The sequence below is a fragment of the Bombyx mandarina genome, chromosome 07, assembly GCF_030267445.1.
Source record: "Bombyx mandarina strain Sakado chromosome 07, ASM3026744v2".
Taxonomy (NCBI): domain Eukaryota; kingdom Metazoa; phylum Arthropoda; class Insecta; order Lepidoptera; family Bombycidae; genus Bombyx; species Bombyx mandarina.
This window is the reverse complement of record NC_143214.1, coordinates 10,180,828-10,201,048: the sequence shown is the minus strand read 5'-3', so window position 1 is coordinate 10,201,048 and position 20,221 is coordinate 10,180,828. Positions and strand designations below refer to the sequence as shown.

Sequence of the window (20,221 nt, the reverse complement as noted above, 5' to 3'; positions counted from 1 at the left end):
TTAAAAATAAGACGCTGAATGTTTTACTGGTTTATCTATCATAAGGGTGCAACAATCTCAAAGTCCACCGGTGGTAAAAATACCAATTTTATTGTAAATTATTTGCTCTGTACCTCACTTTGTTATGTCAGTTAACACCACGTTATCGGCTAATCTAGCCATGTACCCAAACTAAAGAAATCAAATATTTAATTAGAATAGTGGTAGATAATTAATTGAAATTATAAGTTTGAACATCATTATGCTTCTATTGTCAAAGACTATTATCCTTCTCTAATCACAGATTTCGCCAAGACTACACTATAGAAAAACAATAATAAAGACAAACAATATCAATCTATTTTCAATTTGACCACAGACTATAAGCAATAACAAAAGTTTGACAATAAACAACGAGTATTTAAATATGTGTGTGTGTCAAATACATGTTAGTGTGTGTAATGTATTTTTTATTGCTTTAGTGTATTTTTTTCCATAATTTAAATGTCAAATACATATTAGTGTTTGTAATGTATTTTTTATTGCTTTAGTGTACTTCTTGCGTAATTAAAAAAATATATTAACATTCTGTACTCCTCCTCTGTATTATCCATAAGCGTGGAAAATTTCATAGTCCTCCATCAGCGCAATTTTCGTAAAAAGGGCTACAAATTTTTGCTTCACGTATTATAATGTATAGATTACCGTATCCAAAAACAGTTTCGCTTATCACTGACAGTAGACACAGTTATATGAATGACATTCGTTCATTCCATTCGCAATTCAAATTTCTATCAGTACGGACGTCTCGTCTACGATAAATTCACAATAGTTTGTAAGTACTTCAATTTTTTAAACGCACGGCAGTGAAACGTTATATAAATAAATAATAGTTTAAAAAACTAACAAAATACGCTTTTATAGATAATGCCACTAAAAATTGAAAATGTTAGTTTTTTTAAACTATTATTATTATTTTAGTTAAATTTAAATTTATTCAATATAATTTTTTTAAATTTTTTTTTATAATAACACAAATTGTCATCAGTCCTTAATAAGTATACCAAATTTCGAGTTAATCGGACGTTTTGAAGGGGGTCAAAATCATGTTCAAAGATTCCGTTACAAACAATACGTCTGAAGCTAATAAAAGCGTATCGACTTGTCAATTTAGGATAGACATAATAGTTCGGATTGTAACACACACACACACACGTTTGCTGTATCGCCAAAACATGTAAATAATTTACGGTACACAGAGATTGCAGTAACTGTAAAAGTAAATGCGTCGGCTAATCTTTTAGTTAATATTTTCTTGAGATTTTTCAAGGTCCCCCTAATGATGTCTCCGAAGCCTGTAGACATCAACAGTGTAGATGCCGCCTCTCACCTTGAGACACGAGTATTTTTTTCTTAGTATTTTTATCAATGTCACTAAGTCGCTGGCGGCAATCACATGCTTACATACTCTCGTACATTTCTGGGCTCCAGTGATAGCTTCTGCTTCTTCATCTTCCCTCACTGCTGAGGATCGCGATCGCATGTAACTTTCCACCACAGTGTTCGATCATGGGTGGCATGGGCCACATTGTATAGACTTAACAGGTAATAGCTTAATAGGTGGTTAACTGCGTTCTCGTTCACTAGTCTATTGAATTAAAATATAAAAACATTATTATTCTAAACTTCATTTTATACTATTTAGTGATAGTTAAATATAATATCAATTGGTTAACAACAACCGTAAATACAATAACTAAAACAATTTTTAATATTTAAACTCGCCTTTAAACCGACATTTCGAATACTTTTTGGAACGAAGTTCCTTATCGCGCGTTGTGAAAGGGGGCTAGACGGAAAAAATTCTTACGAAAAGTTGTCACGACACTTTTTAGATCCGTCATTCTGACCAATCAACGTGTAGGCGCTTATCGCGTGACATTGCTCGTATCCGATTGGTCCGCGTAATGAGTACAGTTTCTCGAGATAGCGTTTCAACAATAGTAATTTAGTTCATAGTATTGTTTTTTTCTTCTTCATAATGCCGTAATTTATTATTATAACTTAAAAAAAAAATTACAATTCCTTCACTAATTAATCGAAAGAAACTTCGTTCCATCCGGGTGTCCCTTGACACCTCTGAAGTTTTTTTTTTACTGCCCTTGTAGGCAGACGAGGATACGGCCCACCTGATGGTGAGTGGTTACTGTCGCCCATGGACTTCAGCAATGCCAGGGGCAGAGCCAAGCCGCTGCCTACCGCTTAATACTCTCCACAAGCCTCTTTTAAAGAAGGACATGTCATAGCGCTCGGGAAACACCGTGGAGGGGAGCTCATTCCATAGCCGGATGGTACGTGGCAAAAAATACCTCTGGAAACGCACTGTCGATGAACGCAGCGGTTCCAGATGATATGGATGAACTCTGCCCCGATGGCGGGAGGTGCGATGATAAACAAACGATTTCTCAGAGCACTCCCCATGGAAGATACGGTACAAAATACAGAGGGAACCGAAATCCCTCCGCAGACCCAGAGGTTCCAAACGATCCGTAATCGATACTTTAGTATTCTTGCTCAAGAACGACTAAGGTGTAAAAAATTTAAGAAACACTCTTGTGTTAGAACTTAGACCTCAAAAAAACATAATTGTGTTACAGGAAAATCCTACTTAAGTACATACCACACATGTACAATAAGATACATCACCTATACATCTCAGTCAACATGTTGTTTTCCTTGTAAGATCAGCGCATGCGGAAACCACAAAAAACATTGGCATTTATGAAATATTATTTCAACGTAGATTTTTGAAGGGAGTATCTATAATTCGTCAGCGGTAGGCAGCGGCTTGGCTCTGCCCCTGGCATTGCTGACGTCCACGGGCGACGGTAACCACTCACCATCAAGTGGGCTGTATGTTCGTCTGCCTGCTCAGACAATAAAAAAAAATAATAATAATAAATCCTATTAAAAAAAAAACGTAAAAAAAAATCCCGGACACTTTCTTTCGTCTGGGACTGCGTAGAACTTTAGCTCCACTGAAATCTCCAGTCAATTCACCCGGGCGTGGCACCGAGGCTTGTAGAGAGCGCTCGGTAGTAGACAGCGACTTAATTGAAAAAGGTTGCTGATGTCCTTTATCCTACCCATGCTGATAGCCTTGAGAGGCAATATCAGCGTTACCGTAGCGTATAGATGAGCTCACGGGGCTCAAAACCAGAGGTGTTGCTAACACCGGCCCTAGCAAGAGCAGTGCAGAGCAGTGCTTCGCAGAATCTACCACCAGATCGGAAACGCGACCCACTAAGAACATCCGGCGAGAAACTCAGTGGGCTGAGTCTGTGATGAAGTCCATGAACGATCCACCATTAGATGGTCTATTTTCCCGTTTTCCTACAAATGACCATAACCAAAATTTATTTGCAAAGGTCATACGTTTCCATTATATTGCCAGCCGGTACATATTGAGACTTCAGCCTCATGTGTAATGATGGGGGCCAACATTCACATTATATCGTCCACCTCATACCAATTACTGAGCTCTCAAAGATCCTCAAAGAATCATTGCGCATTATTTCCAGAACAAGAATGGTGCTAACACTCTACAAGATGGACGCCAGTCCCCCAGTCCGCGCTGTCTACATGGTTATCGAAGCACTGAACATTCCCAACGTAAAATACGTAGACGTGGACCTCTTAGCTGAAGATCATTTGAAAGAGGAGTTCTTGAAGGTACGATAATCAAATGACATTTAAAAAGTTTGACATCTTCGTGTTGACCAATTAATTTAATTGAATTAGCTTCTTTTTTCCTGTCATAATTGAATTGATATAATAAAATCAGAGCCATCTGGTTTTTTTAAATTTATCAGAGCCTAGAAACATGAAACTTGTGATATAAACCCTTAGATAAAAAAGGCATTGACGAACACAATTATATATATATTTTTTTGCTTCGATAGGTGGACGAGCTCACGGCCTACTTGATATTAAGTGGTTACCGGAGCCCATAGACATCTACAACGTAAATGCCGCCACCTACCTTGAGATATCAGTTCCAAGGTCTCAGTATAGTTACAGATATTAATACTGAATATGCTGGAATTATCTGGTTGAATACCTAATCCATATTTTACGACACACATGGAAAGATAGGGATAGATAACTGATGAAATTCTTAACCACGAATAAAACTTTGGCTGCAAAGCCCTAAAATTCGAATAGGATTCAAAAAAAGAAGTATCTGATTATCTAGCCCCAATGCCACAACAATATTTTAATAAGAACATTAATAATATATTAGCCAGAGATTCTCGTCTGATTTTCAGATTATTATTTTTTTACATTAATTTATTACATTTGACTTACATTAATGGAATCGGAATGAATGCTTTAAGAAAATGAATAATCCTGAAATGAATGAATTTAATGAAGTATAATGGATACTATTGTATTATCATAACTATTGAAATATTAAAATAGGTACGTAATCTGTCATCATGTTCATCTTTAGTTTAGCGTTTTACGAAATCTTATCAATTTCAAATGATAAGTTTATTGGCATATCATTTATGATGCTGCATTTTCCTTCTTTCGTTTTCAAAAATATATTAACGGGTGCTTTTAAACTCAACCAACTTGACCAGAAATTCGAGTACCAGTTTCATGACTAAAAGAGACAGATATTTTGAACGTTTGGAGCACCGGTATTTCTTAACTGGTACCACCGTTTCTGTTTATTTTGGTCATCAAAGAACGGTCGTGGAATCCGATTTAGGGGTAGGATATGAAGTGTAACTAAAGTAAGATCCTCATGAAATTGAGAAATCACTTAATGATTCAAAGTCAGCATTCGCCAAGTTACTGATAGCTACTGACGAAATGCCCTGAAAAAAAAAACGTTCATTTTCTTTTCAGCTAAACCCTCAACACACCATTCCTATGCTGACAGATGACAAATTCGTCATCTGGGACAGGTAATTATACTAAACCATATTTTTAAAGTTAGAGATAATATCGACGCTTGAAAGGCAAACGTGACTAAGCGACAATGCGTGAACTTTACAGTAGACTAATTTAAAGTTGAAATACCTGAAAAAAAATTATTTTAACGAATCTAGTTGTAGGATTGAAATGATTTTGATAGACCTAGAAATATTTTTTTTTTGTGCATCGAATATGGTTACTGCCAACATTTATGTACAAAGCAGTTATTGTCGCTTAGTCACGTTTGTCTTTCAAGCGTCGATATGTATTTAAATATATCATTTATGTACAAAGCAGTTATTGTCGCTTAGTCACGTTTGCCTTTCAAGCGTCGATATGTATTTAAATATATCGTAATTGAAATATATGGCATATGATTCCAATTAGACCAGTGATTGGGAAATTTTGTAATTCCACACGGATGTGCTTCCATCCTTCCTATTTAGGCCGCAAAGCACTTATCCGTTCCTCCTCGAAAGTCTGCAGGCTAAAGACTAAAGCTAAAGTTGTTATACAATTCAGAGTTTGACTTAATATCTCAAGGCGTTATTCAACTGCAATGTCTAAGTTCCATTAACCAATAACCATCTAAATGGACATAAATTCCTTACATCGGTTTAAGAAAAAGCCTTGCTCTAAGTTAGGACGCATACACAAACCGTTTCCTTGTAAAGATATTTGAATAATTTATGTGAACGTCATTTAAAAAAAATCTATCGTCAAATTTGAACAATTCCAGTCATGCAATAGCTACATATTTGCTAAACAAATACGGCAAAGGCAGTTCATACTATCCCGAGGACCCAGAGAAGAGAGCCCTGATTGAGATGAGATTACATTTCGACAGTGGAATACTGTATCCTGCTTTGCGAGAAAACGACGTAAGTACAATACTCTCAATCTGGTCACTAAAGTAAGGTAGACTTCTTTTGTTTTTAGATACCTTATCAATATCCCGAGTACATTTTTATATCTCAATGATTTATGTCAACTGTTGCTTTTTTTTCTACCTATTCTAGTAACCTCGAGGGGTTATTCTAAATTCGGCGAGCTTGTAGGTGAGCTCACGGGGCTCAAACCTGACGACGTTGCTAACACGAACCCTAGCACGAGCCGTGCTTTGCAGAATTTACCACCGGATCGGAAACGCGATCCACTGAGAAGATCCGGCGAGAAACTCAGTGGGCCGTGTCTGTGGGTTAATTTACTCGCCGAGCCCTTCGTCGCAAGCGATGGGTTCGACGAGAACGATGACCGGCGCTTGAGTTACCTAAAAGCACCAGTAGTGGATCGGGACAGCTGTTGCTGCGTGTATCGTGAATGCTATAAACCCTATAGTGAATAAAGCGACACTTTCCCACCAACATAGTATTATCCGAATAATCAGTATACATATATACATTCATTACATCGAGGGATGTTTGGTTAAAGCGATATTTTTGCAACTTTACAGGAGAGACATTCAAATTCTAAAATTTTGGAAAAAATACCATAACTAAAAACTTCTTCAGGTATTTCAATGGAGTAATAAGTTTACTAGAATTTTTTTATTTTTTTAATATATACATATAATTTATTTAAATTATATTTTTTAGAATTATATAAAAAAAAGAACATAATATTCCTAACCTAAAAGTACATGTTATTATCCGTAACATGCTTCGTCAGATAATTTAAATTAAATTGAAATCATCGAACTGTTGATGCTACGTAATACCAAATAAAACTCACTTTTAATAACAAATATAAAAGTCGTGTATTAAGGGGAATGTCGCTTGTACCAAATCGCCTTTTACCCCTCGATATTATATTTTCCCTATTGATTTCGATCGTGACAGCTCATGGTCTGAGTTATGCGGAATAAAAGAGGTATTGCTTAGATGGTGGACGAGCTCACAGCCCACCTGGTGTTCAGTGGTTACTGGAGCCCATAGACATCTACAACGTAAATGCGCCACCACCTTGAGATATAAGTTCTAAGGTCTCAGTATAGTTACAACGGCTGCCCCACCCTTCAAACCGAAACGCATTACTGCATCACAGCAGAATTGGGCGGAGTGGTGCATCGCTAGATACGAATATACCAGACGTCTTATCCTTTAGGCCACGACGATACGACCTTTAGATACGAGGTGGATGCTTATATTATATTATATATCTTCAAATGAGGCTTTAGCGTTAGGCAGCAGCTTAGCTCCTCGGTCCTTACCTGTCTTATTTGTATTTATTCTTACACAAGAGACGAGTAAAATAAATTTAATGATTTACGTTAATCTAATACATGATGATTTCAGGAACCCATATTCTTTTGGGGCGAGACCACCTTCAAGCCTCAAGGTCTGGCCAAAATAAAGTCAGCTTATGATTTCACGGAGAAGTTTCTTTCTGATTCGCCGTGGATCGCCGGCGATGACGTCACTGTGGCTGATATGAGCTGCGTTGCTACAATCGGTAGTTTGGATGCGCTCTTGCCTATTAATGAGAAAGAGTGAGTAAAGATGTTCAATACATATCCATTAGTCATGGGTAGCTGTCATAAAATACAAGATATTTGACAGAAGCTTAAATCTTGTAAACGAAATTTCCAATTCCAATTGCTTGCATATGTACAAGCTTCGAACAATAGCTTTTGGGCTGTAAGTCTACGGAGCAATTATATCCGCTCTGTGGAAGATCTTCCCTTTGTCGTTATATCCTAAACTAGCGACGCCGATGTGATTCGAACACATCCTTACCTATAATAACTATAACAATTAAACAATCGAGCCAAATATACAGAAATAGACGCTTTCTAAAATAAACAATTTGCAAAATTCCCTTCCAGGTATCCCAAGATAACTTCGTGGTTGAAGCGCTGTTCGGAACTAGACTTTTACCAGAGAGGAAACAACGTAAAAGGCCTATTGGAATTCAAGGCGTTACTGAAGCAGTACTTGAGTCGTGGAAAAGAATAAAAAAAATCGATGATTGCATAGTCACTAGCAATCACTAGAAGTTTTCAATTAAATGTTATTATAAAATCTTTACGACTGATTTATTATGACTCGCGATATAAATAGGTCTATCGATCGAAATCGTATCGATTGAAATTTATGTTCATTAGTCTATCTGTTTTATTTTAAACAAGAAAGCCCATCTGTCGGTTCGAAGTCCATTTGGGTACAGAAGGTCTTTAGGTGTCGTAAGTATCTGAGAAAGACTGCGTTTTTCGTTTATCCAGATAAGAAAATCAATACTACTTAAATTCACTTAAACAGCTTACTCAATTTTAGATAAGCTTTTTAAGTAGGAGTACGATGGTGGGGAGATTCCTTGGTTTAGGTCTCTCATCCGAAGCTAGAACGCGGGTTGTTGAGCGACATGTGGGTTTTATTCCGTTCAACTCTGACATGTCTATTGTATGTCCCCAAGGTACATGGCGACTTTCTCCCAACCCAAAAAATTAACGGCCAATAGTTTCCAAATAGAATGGCTTTTTTGCACAAGGAATAGACAGCCGGTCCCCTTGGAAGATGTAGTTACGGAAGCGCATGCGTTCGTCAACCTAAGATAAATATAATGTTTTAATTTCACAACACAGCTTATTTACCCTTAAAACCAGGATTCGCCATTCGGGGCAGATATAGGCAGCTTAATGACACCAATCAGTGTGTAACGTTATTGGCCATCTGTAAATTTACAGGGAAATTATAAGAACAGATAGAAGAATATAAGTAAAAGTAAGAATTTGAAAAGGAGATTATGAATGAGGAGATGATACTGGTACCACGGAAGAGCTATGAAAGTTCTGTAGCAGAAGATAGTGGTGACCGAGATAGCGCACCAGTCCTTAGTACAGAGCCGGAGAGAAAATTGTTAATGTGTAATCCTGTTATGTAGAAGCTACAACAACAGTCGCATACTACTTGACTGAGTCTCGGTGTAATCGAAACCATCATCTTCTTTATCCCATATTGTGGGGTCGATGCAGCATATATTTTTCCTATCCCATATTGTGGGGTCGATGCAGTATATCTTTTTCCATTCATCTCTATAAAACGCCATCTCTTCTCTCGCATATCCTCTTATACATATAATCCATTCAAGTCGTTTTAGGACGCTCCCTCCTCACACGACAGTCTACTTCCATACCCAGATCCTTTTGTGCTACAGCATCGTCCTCTCTTCACATAGCATTTCCATACCACTATAACATTTGACTGTTTATTTTCACTATAACTGGCACTAATTTCAAACTTCCCTTTATATACATTCCATACATTATTACATACATTCGGTGTATACAAAGCCTATGTGTCAGCCAACACATAAACCACTAAATACCAGGCCTTCAAACAAATAGTCAACTTTTAACGACAGTTACTACAGGAAACATTCTTCAAACAAATTAAGTACCTTAAATTACTGGGTCTTGTAGTAATTATGGTATAACCGACCAGCTCAGTTTGGTGTGCAATTACCGTATCGTGGAGTTGACGTATGTATTATTGGGCGTGTACAGTATTTGTTCTTCTAATTATAAAGGTACAATATAGGCAGCATAATGGCAGCTTTGAGGCTTTTGTAGAACAATTAAGACCATGATCTAATTGACGAAAAGTAATCAAAAACTAATATGATACTATAGAAGCTGTTCTCAAATTGCGTGAAGAGTTAACACCAATTTCTTATTAAAATAGATCAATGTAAGCATTTAAGTGGTTTTTGCCAAGATTTTCCCGTCAGGTACATAAGATACAAATAAATTTAAAATATTATTTAAAGTTTCTCATCAAGCTAAACCACCGAGGACGTATGGATTTTATGGAAATAGATATGTGAAAGAGTTTACGGTCTATATGGTGCAAAGTGATTAACGCAGCCAAGTCATCATATGCCGCGCTAGGCTCGAGCCGTGAAGTCAAAGTCTGAATTTTATAACGGTGATCTGGCAAAAGCTGGTAGTTTTACTGGTGGTAGGACCTCTTTTGAGCCCGCACGGGTAGGTACCACCACTCTGCCTATTTCTGTCATGAAGCACTAATGGCTTTCCATTTCGAAGGGTGAGGCAGCCGTTGTAACTATACTGAGACCTTAGAACTCATATCTCAAAGTGGGTGGCGGCATTTACGTCTTAGGTGTCTACGGGCTCCGGTAGCCACGAAACACCAGCTGGGTTGTGAGCTCGTCAACCCATATATGCAATAACAAAAAATAAAATAAAAACGCGGCAGAAACAGGCAAGATGGTGGTACCAATTCTGTTTGGGCTCATAGCACCTTACCAGCGGCTACTTATATTTATAAATCTGCGTTGATACCAACAAGATATTCCTTCATCGTCGAAGTCACTTGTGAACACACGTTACATAAACATTTCATTAGAAACACAAATAACTGAACTGAACAACACTTGATTGTCGATAGTTCCATTGCTCAATACTGCACCCGATATCTTATCTTTGAAGCCAACACATTTCACACTAACATTAATATATATACAAATAGTCAATTATTTTAATTTTTTTTTTACAATCACGCCACGTTAACTGGTCCCGTGATAAGTTCGTAAAGAACTTGTGTTACAGGTACCAGATAACGGATATAATTGTAAGATTTTTTTTATTATACACATACATATATTTAATATACATCCATAACCCTGGAAAAGACATTTTATATTTATCTTACAAATATCTTCCCTTGGCGGGATTCGAACCCGCGACCCCCTCGTGTAGTGACCATGTCACTTACCACTACACCAGACGGCCGTTAAAACCGATTATTTATTAACCGATTATTAAGCCGAAAATTAAAACCGATCCAAAATCAATTCAGGTAGTCAGGTATTAAAAATCCAACCATCTTAATTATAAAAAATCTGCAACCAATCTAATGAAATTGACGAGCTACAAAGCCGAGAGCATTCAAATTAATATAAAAAAAAACAGTTTTTCTATTGCAATTTTCTAAAACAACTTTAAATTATAAGTCTCTTGACAAGTACACAACTTCCATGCATTACCACTAAAGTATTCAGCTCAAATAGTTCTACACAGATTAAATAAACAATAATTCTAGTGGATGTGGCATTTTCCTAGTTTCTACAAATTAACATTAAGCAAGAAAATCATTATGATAATGATGAGGGTTTTTTTAAAATGTTATAATAAAATTTACTAATAGGGTGAATAAAATGGAGCCTTTATTGGACACGAAAACAATAATTGTGGAAATCATATAGCAACAAACTTTCATTCCAAGTTCTCCGCATCGCAAGGTTTAATCGGATGAGGTGACGTCATCATTGGTCTTACCAACTTAAAAAGCGTAATTAGTACATACCAGATCATCGACGAGTTTTGATTATCATCATCTACTCATATTCCGTCTTGATAATTCAAATATATCAAGCGATGTGATCGCTTAAAACTTCACCTCGCGAAGGTATTTCCATTGACTTATAGCTTACAAAAAATAAACATCTCTCGCGTGTTGTGTGTCTGCGAGTGTGTGTGTGCGCGTGTCCGTGAATGTGAGTGGGTGTGTACGCGCGTGTGCGTGAATGTGTGTGTGGTAGTCTATCACTATGCTGGATTTGTATCTATGGTAAACTTTCGACTCTATGAGTACCAATATTCTGCCATTTCTACTGCCAAATCATTTGTGCCGGTTTGAAAGGTGATTGCGAGCTCTTGCTCTAATACAATTTTGACACATCATGTATCAAGTTTGGTGATAGCAATTATATTGTCATATCCATACGCATTTCAAAACCCATACAGTACAATAAAGGCGCCACCGAACCACAAGCAAGTTCATAAATCGCACATCGACATGTGTTCAACTCTAATTCTTTTATAACCAAAGATAAAATTCAGAGTACGGTTACTATTTCCTCGTTTGTAACTACCCACCGCAGGCAGATAAAGAAATCCCACGCTTCAAATAAATTTGTTATCTTCCGCAAAACTTTCCCCGACTCCACAAAGGTTTTTATTTCGTATTCTTTTCTCTTCAAGAGGTCTAACGGGTCGAAGAGTTTTTCCGAGTTTTGAAATATGTCAGTTCTTTAATAGCTTTACATTTCTCTGTTATTTTTGGATTTTAAATTTAATTAGTATTTAAATCAATGATGATCGACTGAGCGGTATCGCATTTAAACTAGTAATGTGGATTATATCACGTCAAAAGCCGATTAAAAGGTAATTTGTACTATAGAATGGAAAATCGAGAAGAAACGATGAAATTTTGCTGATGGTAGGACCTCTTGTGAGTCCGCACGGGTAGGTACCACCACCCTGCCTATTTCTGCCGTGAAGCAGTAATGCGTTTCGGTTCGAAGGGTGGGGCAGCCGTTGTAACTATACTTGAGACCTTAGAACCTATATCTCAAGGTGGGTGGCGCATTTACGTTGTAGATGTCTATGGGCTCCAGTAACCACTTAACACTAGGTGGGCTGTGAGCTCATCCACCCATCTAAGCAACAAAAAAAGATGGAACTGGCCTTTTTTATTCTTTAATCATCGCATTACGTCCAGATTGCAGATTGGGTGGCCGATATGATTCATAATACTAAAATGAATTCTATCCACACATTCTAAAATAAAAGGTCCAAATCTCAATTTTCGCAATAGCCCCTATACCCTTTGTAGCGCAATGCGTGAACGCTAATAATATAATATAATGGCGTCTCTCATCTGAGTAATAGATATCGTTGTTACGCCTGCCTTACTTTAAATAAGTGTCTCGCAATTAAAAAACCCTCAGGGGAACTTGCGTTGGAGTATGAACTGGACCCCACGGGTCAATCACAAGTTTTTACTTTAATTTAAGTTCTTTTTCCTTATTTTCTGCGCCGCCATATTTAAAAAAATATGTTAAATGAAGAAAAAAAGCAATTTCAATTTTTCAGCACAAATCGGCAATTTCATACTTTAACCTCTAATACGTACGTCATATTATCATCTGCGCTCCGTGACCTATTCTAATACAAAATTTCCTCCCGCAGTGAGGTTATTTACAAGCCACGTTACATTGTTTTTTAAGAAAATCCTTGTATTACTGTGATGGGGTTTGCTTGCTGTTGGAATACTTTTGACAAACAAACTAATAATAAATTTCCACGAAACAATAACATTTAGTGCTATTAATTGAATATATATTGGCTTTGAGCGATAGCCTCATTTTCCCATTTCACGTAAAGAAAAAGTAAAAGTTTTTAACAATCCACAAAACAATAAAAGTCTAACAGTAACCTATAAGAGCTATAGACTTTTATAATACCTTGAAGTTTATCTTTTGTTGGTCGTAATTTGCCGGTTCACTAATTCTGTTCAAGAATAAAATAATTAATTATTTTTGAACAACTAAAGAACCTATTTGTTTCTTTCATTTTTTTGTTTTGCTTTTGCTTGCTTTTTGTTGATCTGCTTTAGTTTAATTCGTGCTGAGATGAGTGGATTACAGCTATTTTAATTAAATATTTTAATATTGTGTATATAAGTAATTATATAAGTAATTATAAGTAAGTAATTATATAATTAAATATAATTTAGTAGTCGTCGTGGCCTAACGGATAAGACGTCCGGTGCATTCGTGTTGAGCGATGCACCGGTGTTCGAATCCCGCAGGCGGGTACCAATTTTTCAAATGAAATACGTACTCAACAAATGTTCACGATTGACTTCCACGGTGAAGGAATAACATCGTGTAATAAAAATGAAACCCGCAAAATTATAATTTGCGTAATTACTGGTGGTAGGACCTCTTGTGAGTCCGCGCGGGTGGGTATCACCACCCTGCCTATTTCTGCCGTGAAGCAGTAATGCGTTTCGGTTTGAAGGGTGGGGCAGCCGTCGTTACTATACTTGAGACCTTAGAACTTGTATCTCAAGGTGGGTGGCGCATTTACGTTGTGGATGTCTATGGGCTCCAGTAACCACTTAACATCAGGTGGGCTGTGAGCTCGTCCACCAATCTAAGCAATAAAAAAAAAAAAAAATAGTCTTTGAAAATAGAATCATAATAATGTACAAACTTATAATTTCTATTAATTATAGTCGAATTTCGACTACCTGGCGACCACTAGTTATATTAATAATATTACTTAAATTAAGTAGGCAATATCTGAAAAAATAATTCAATTTGTTTTTAAATCCTACAATCACACCTTTACTTTGCACATACACACAAATCAATTATGTTAGATAACATAAAAAAAAAAACAGTAATAATATTTATCTCTAGCGATAAAATACCACATCCAAGTATTTTACTAGATCACCGATGATAATGTTTTGTAACATTCGATACTGGTTAAGACGTCGCCTCCAAACAAGTTGTTGAGTCTCTACCGTGTGGTCGTGTTACAAAGTGAAAGGTTAGTGAAGTAGAAAGAAGATTATAATAGTATTTTTTCTTTATTTCTTTCTAAATATTTTTTGCGAAAAAATCGGCCTATCGATTTTTATATTTAAAGCCTCTTCCCGCGACAGAAATCGCGACAAATTTGTTGTTTCAAGCTCATCTTATTTGTGTGTTTGCAATCTGAACGAGAAGCTACAACCCGTGTGCGGGAAAGCTAATTTACCTTGGGTCATGTTATTCCCTCACCGTTAATGTCTTTTTACAAATGTATTCTACCTGTGTACCGAGAGTCAAATTCTTTAGATGTGATGCAAACGTGCTGATATTTATCAATATAGATAAAAAAAATAGAAATTTTGCATTAAGGCCAATTAAAGAAGTCAATTTCATTGGAATAACGGCTAACCGAATCAAGAAGAAAAAAACGAGGGCTTATAGTAGTTTAGACAAAAAATATTCTGACAAATGCTATTCCTTCATTGCCACCCAATTAAAGCGTATCGACGGTAGAAAGCGGTAACGTCCAACTTGCGTTTTAGGCTAAATCACTTTGTACCATATAATATTATATCACTACATAGTATAAAACAAAGTCGCTTTCTCTGTCCCTATATCGCTATGTATGCTTAAATCTTTAAAACTACGCAACGGATTTTGATGCGGTTTTTTTTAATAGATAGAGTGATTGAAGAGGAAGGTTTATATGTATAATAACATCCATTAAATAGTGGAGAAATCAATAATAAATTACAGTTTCCGAAGCGAAGCGAGGGCGGGTCGTTTAGTATATTATATAAGGCTCTGGTGTAAAGTTGAGTTTTTTAGGTTACGGCAATTTCGCTTTCCTCCGTCGGTATGTATGTATTGTGATATTAATGCTATAAACTTGGATGCACCAGTCTTTCGCTCTTTCTCATTTTCAAGGGAACTTAAGTACAGAAGATTGTGCATTCATCTAATGCATCCCTCGTGAGCTCCATAAAACCTTTTATTTTTCAAACTTTTGTTTTTTACACACAATAAATATTTTCTTTTTCTTCATCTTGCCCTTGTTCCACATAATGTAGGGCCGGTGCAATATATCCTTTTATGACGCTGCAGTAGGATTTTGCATGAGTTTTGCGACGGGTCACCTGCCTGACGTCAATACTCCTTGGGAATTCTATCCTTGTCATAAAATCGTAGCCAGAAGAAGTTCCTTAGTCGCTTTTAATGAAATCCCCGGTAAGACACAGGATCGGTCCAATTCTAAATCGGGAAACCGCCAATCTGCATAACAAAGAACTGATATTGGAGGGTCTACCTTCGGTGACGGCAATAGGGTATTGTACAGGCTTCAGTGTCAATTTACAAAATACTCATAACACATATTATTATAATCGCATTACATTTATTAAAAATTGTACTTAATTGTAATTAATTGGTGGGAGGACCTCTTGTGAGTCCGCACGTGTAGGTACCACCACCTTGCCTATTTTCAGCCGTGAGGCAGTAATGCGTTTTGGTTTGAAGGGTGGGGCAGCCGTTGTAACTATACTGAGACTTTAGAACTCATATATCAAGGTGGGTGGCGCATTTACGTTGTGGATGTCTATGAGCTCCAGTAACCTTTTAACGTCAGGTCGGTGGTGAGCTCGTCTACCCATCTAAGCAATATGAACTTCTAATAATGTGAACCATCTAATAATGTGAACTTCTGCAGTAAGACGCTCTCAAGATATTTTAGTTGGTCATTGAATATTTGAAGACCACCAGTCAGTCACAAGTTTTACATTGATTTAAGCTATTGCCCAAGTTCACGCACTCCCATCGTGAAGCTATTTACACACTACATAATATTTTATGAAGAGTGCATACTCTGAAATTTTAATTGATTAAAGTATATAAAAAATCTAAGTAAAAATAGCCGTCAAAACTTTTTTTTTCACAGAGACATAAAATGGTGCTTACTCTCTATAAGTTGGACGCCAGTCCGCCCGTGCGTTCCGTCTACATGGTGATTGAAGCTTTAAAGATAAGGGACGTGGAGTACGTCGATGTGAACCTTCTTGAAGGATCGCATTTGAAAGAGGAATTTCTAAAGGTACCACATGACAAAATCCATTCCGTATTCCAAGTAATAAACATTAAATTTTGGACTGTTATGATTGGAATAAATCAGATTTTACTTATCATTGCCTTGTCGATTTAGACTCTAATATACTAGAGGTTAGAGACTCGACTCTAGTCAATATTTTTGCGAATACATTACAGTGTACATGCTTTCTCGTGTGTATTTTCGCTCAAAAGAAAATCTTAGCTTGAAGTCTTTGCACGCGATTGGATTCACTAACTTTTAATTAGCTTGGGTTATGGCTGCAATCGCCAAAACATCTGGATTTATTGGCGCTGACGCAATTACCAGTCCTCTATGGAGGTACACGATACCTTTCCTATACTATATACTAATTTGGTTACGCTCATTTGTTTCAGATGAACCCGCAACATACAATTCCTTTGTTGAAAGACGACGATTTCTTGATTTGGGACAGGTAGCTATAATTTCATTCACATTTTTTCATGTATTTATAACCAAAGAAGTACGGCTATGAAATTAATGAAATGAAATGCGTTTATTTCAGGCAACTTAAGCCCATAAAATGTCACATACAATTACATAACATCTAAATCAAAATACAATAAAATTAAAATTATAATTTATCAGAATGACTAAAAACAAAAACAAACAAAAATGAAACCAAATAAAAATAATTAAAATTGTCAACTACTAATATAAAATTTAAATAAATAAAAGAACTAATACAATAAATAAGTAAATAATGTTAACTGAGTAACTGCCACCATACCAGTCACTGTGTTAGATTAACTATAATAATATGGTCTTCAGTTTTTATTTATTTTTTTACTAGCTGACCCAGCAGACTTCGCAGTGCCTCAATCGATAAATAAAAGACCTAAACATTTGTATAAAATAAACTTAAAACAAACAAATGGAACGCATCCGACGGGGGACACATCAAAGGAAGAACAAAATTGTTATTTTTATTTCATTCCGAGCATTTTCATATTTATCGATCTTTTAAACCTTCTCTGGACTTCCACAAATAATTGAAGGCCAAAATTACAAAGAGACATGAGCTCATATTATGACATGAAATGAGTTGACGAAGAACCGTCGTGAGGAGCTCATTTTAGAGCATGAAAGTGAGAGGATGAAATGGTCTCTGGAAACCCACTATTTCTTTAAAAGGTTTTAGTGAGGGCATATCAATTTCATCTAGTTGACGAAAGATGTGATGGTCTTTAATCTTTTCCTGATCTGCCAGAAAATATCGATGATCGTTTTGATGACTTTTTCAGCCACGCTATATCCAGTTATTTGATCAGCGTATACGGAGCTGATGACTCTCTCTACCCAAACGAGCCCAAGAAAAGAGCGTTAATCGACCAGCGTTTGCACTTTGATAGCGGTATACTGTTTCCTGCTCTACGTGGTGTTGCCGTAATTATCTCCTTCAACTTATTATGTCTTGGACAGGATGTATTTTGGATTATTATGGATAGGATCTACGATAGGCAGTTGCTTGGATCTGCCCCTGGCATTGCTGACGTCCATGGGCGACGGTAACCACTCACCATCAAGTGGACCGTATGCTCGTCTGCCTATAAGGGCAATAATTAAAAAAAAGAAATGGTAGAAAAGCAGAGTTTTTAAGATTCGGTTTTCTTACTCGAATAAGAAAACATATAGTATTATGGGTACTGGTGAGTTGGATCTAATGACTCTTAATACAATAGCACTATTTAAAATATCAGGAATACTCGACTTTACCCAAGACTGTATACAAAGTATTCTTTGCAATGCAACAATAGATTTGGCATTTGGTAATAGAACAATTTTTTGGCAATAACATTTCGAATTTGTTTTAGAATTTTAAAACATATAACATAATATATTGTCATATGTATATAAAGTTTAATAGTCCTTTTACACACGAACATTAGTAATTAAAAACATTATTCAATCCTTGGTTCGTCCGTTGGTACATAGACTATTTTTTGGTCTTTTCATTATACAACTAACGTGTCAATGAAATAAGTTATAGCAAAAAGAGGAAAAACAAACGCTTTGCTTAAAATAAATAAACTACACCATAAGATTCTTTAGCTAGAATATTCCTAAACTATAACTTTGAATGTTAAAAGAGCATTATTTTTTGGTGATCAAATCCATTTACGGTTTCTGTAGTGTTCTCCAAGGCTAATTTACTCACATCATTCTCCTCACCCCATAGACAAAGCTCAGTGAGTTTCTCGCCGGATCTTCTCAGTGGGTCGCGTTTCCGATCCGGTGGTAGGTTCTGCGAAGCACTGCTCTTGCTAGGGTCAGTGTTAGCAACTCTCCGGCTTGAACCCCGTGAGCTCACCTACAAACGTTAGGGTGAAGCTGAAATAGCCTCTCAAGGCTATCAGCATAGGTTGAAAAAAAAATCTCCTCATAAAAGATTAGCGATAAAAACAGAAAGCATCGCAAAAGACTTGCTTTCTCAGAGAGAACTTTATTCTGCTTCTAGGAATTGATTATCTTCCGCGGCGAGAAAGAAATACGACCAGAGAACTTGGCTAAGATCAAATCGGCCTATGACTTCACAGAGAAGATTCTCTCTTCAGATTGGATTGCCGGTGATGAGTTCTCCTTGGCCGACATTTGCTGCGTTACTTCCATCAGCACGTTGAACGAGATGGTTCCAATTGACGGAAGCTTGTAAGTTTTGCTCTTTAATATCAACTGTATTCGATTCGTATTGTGGCTCACACTAGTATCTATAGCCTCCACTAACTAATTATCACTACTGGTGTTTACTACTACTATTTACTGGGGTGGTAGAACCTCTTGTGAGTCCGCACGGGTAGGTACCATCACCCTGCCTATTTCTGCTGTAAAGCAGTAATGCGTTTCGTTTTGAAGGGTGGGGCAGCCGTTGTAACTATACTTGAGGTCTTAGAACTTATATCTCAAGGTGGGTGGCGCATTTACGTTGTAGATGTCTATAGGCTCCAGTAACCACTTAAAACCAGGTGGGCTTTGAGCTCGTCCACCCATATAAGAAAAAAAAAAACGTCTCTTTAATTACAGCAACGGCTTTTTCTTTTTATTTTCAGATTTCCTAAATTAGCTTCGTGGTTAGACCGTTCCGCTCAACTGCCGATCTACAAAAAAGCCAACGAGCCAGGACTTCTGCAATTCCGAGAGATATTCAAAAATAAAACCTCCTAAATTATCAAGTGGATCGTTTTATTTTTTGGTTTTCCTGTACAGATATTTGGTCTTTTACAAGAACGAGCAAAAATACAATTAAACATTAGGAACATCCCTGCGAAACATAAAATTCAGTTGGTCCTCTTACTCTCTCCTCTTTCTTTTCAGTTAGTCTATACTCGTATAATTAATAAATTATTAAATATGTTTTTAATACGCTTTTATTAGCTTCAGACGTATGTATGTTAGTATGTAACGGAATCTTTGAACATGATTTTGACTCCCTTCAAAACGTCGGATGAACTCGAAATTTGGTATACTTATTAGGGACCGATGAAGATTCAATATTTAAACAAAAATGAAAAAAAAATTGGAAAAATCGGAATTGAACTAAAAAATGAAAAATAAGTAATAGTTTAAAAAAACTACAGAATACGCTTTTAATTAAAATAATGTAAGAAAAAGCGTGGGGTGCACAGTATCAGTAGTTATAAATATTTTATGAACAGATATGAGTAGAAGGGCTATTTTGATAATATCCTGAAAAGCACCTCACGCTTTTTTTTCAATAAAATCATTTTTTCTTACACTATTTTTAATTCAAATTTATTAAAATTTACTATCTATTTTTTAGTTGGATTTTCTATA

General features: G+C 36.4%; 2 protein-coding genes across 2 annotated transcripts; both read left to right on the top strand.

Annotated features, from left to right (window-relative positions):
• The first annotated feature begins 700 nt into the window (after positions 1–700).
• Positions 701–7,987, top strand: GSTe1 (glutathione S-transferase epsilon 1). Its single transcript, XM_028169381.2, has 6 exons — positions 701–814; positions 3,561–3,711; positions 4,897–4,955; positions 5,705–5,846; positions 7,260–7,453; positions 7,790–7,987. Exons 2-6 carry the CDS (start codon positions 3,568–3,570, stop codon positions 7,917–7,919), a joined length of 669 nt encoding a protein of 222 aa, XP_028025182.1. The 5' UTR covers positions 701–814; positions 3,561–3,567; the 3' UTR covers positions 7,920–7,987.
• A 6,225-nt stretch (positions 7,988–14,212) lies between these two features.
• Positions 14,213–19,599, top strand: GSTe5 (glutathione S-transferase epsilon 5). The gene is made up of 6 exons (XM_089728752.1): positions 14,213–14,326; positions 16,244–16,396; positions 16,786–16,844; positions 17,674–17,815; positions 18,888–19,078; positions 19,477–19,599. Exons 2-6 carry the CDS (start codon positions 16,253–16,255, stop codon positions 19,589–19,591), a joined length of 651 nt encoding a protein of 216 aa, XP_089584878.1. The 5' UTR covers positions 14,213–14,326; positions 16,244–16,252; the 3' UTR covers positions 19,592–19,599.
• Positions 19,600–20,221: the final 622 nt, after the last annotated feature.

Coding starts and splice junctions, on each gene's coding strand:
- GSTe1 (XM_028169381.2), top strand. CDS start 3,568: ATGGTGCTAACACTCTACAAGATGGACGCCAGTCCCCCAGTCCGCGCT. Junction 3,712..4,896: donor TGAAAGAGGAGTTCTTGAAG/GTACGATAATCA, acceptor TTTTCTTTTCAG/CTAAACCCTCAACACACCAT. Junction 5,847..7,259: donor CTGCTTTGCGAGAAAACGAC/GTAAGTACAATA, acceptor TGATGATTTCAG/GAACCCATATTCTTTTGGGG.
- GSTe5 (XM_089728752.1), top strand. CDS start 16,253: ATGGTGCTTACTCTCTATAAGTTGGACGCCAGTCCGCCCGTGCGTTCC. Junction 17,816..18,887: donor CTGCTCTACGTGGTGTTGCC/GTAATTATCTCC, acceptor TTCTGCTTCTAG/GAATTGATTATCTTCCGCGG. Junction 19,079..19,476: donor GTTCCAATTGACGGAAGCTT/GTAAGTTTTGCT, acceptor TTTTATTTTCAG/ATTTCCTAAATTAGCTTCGT.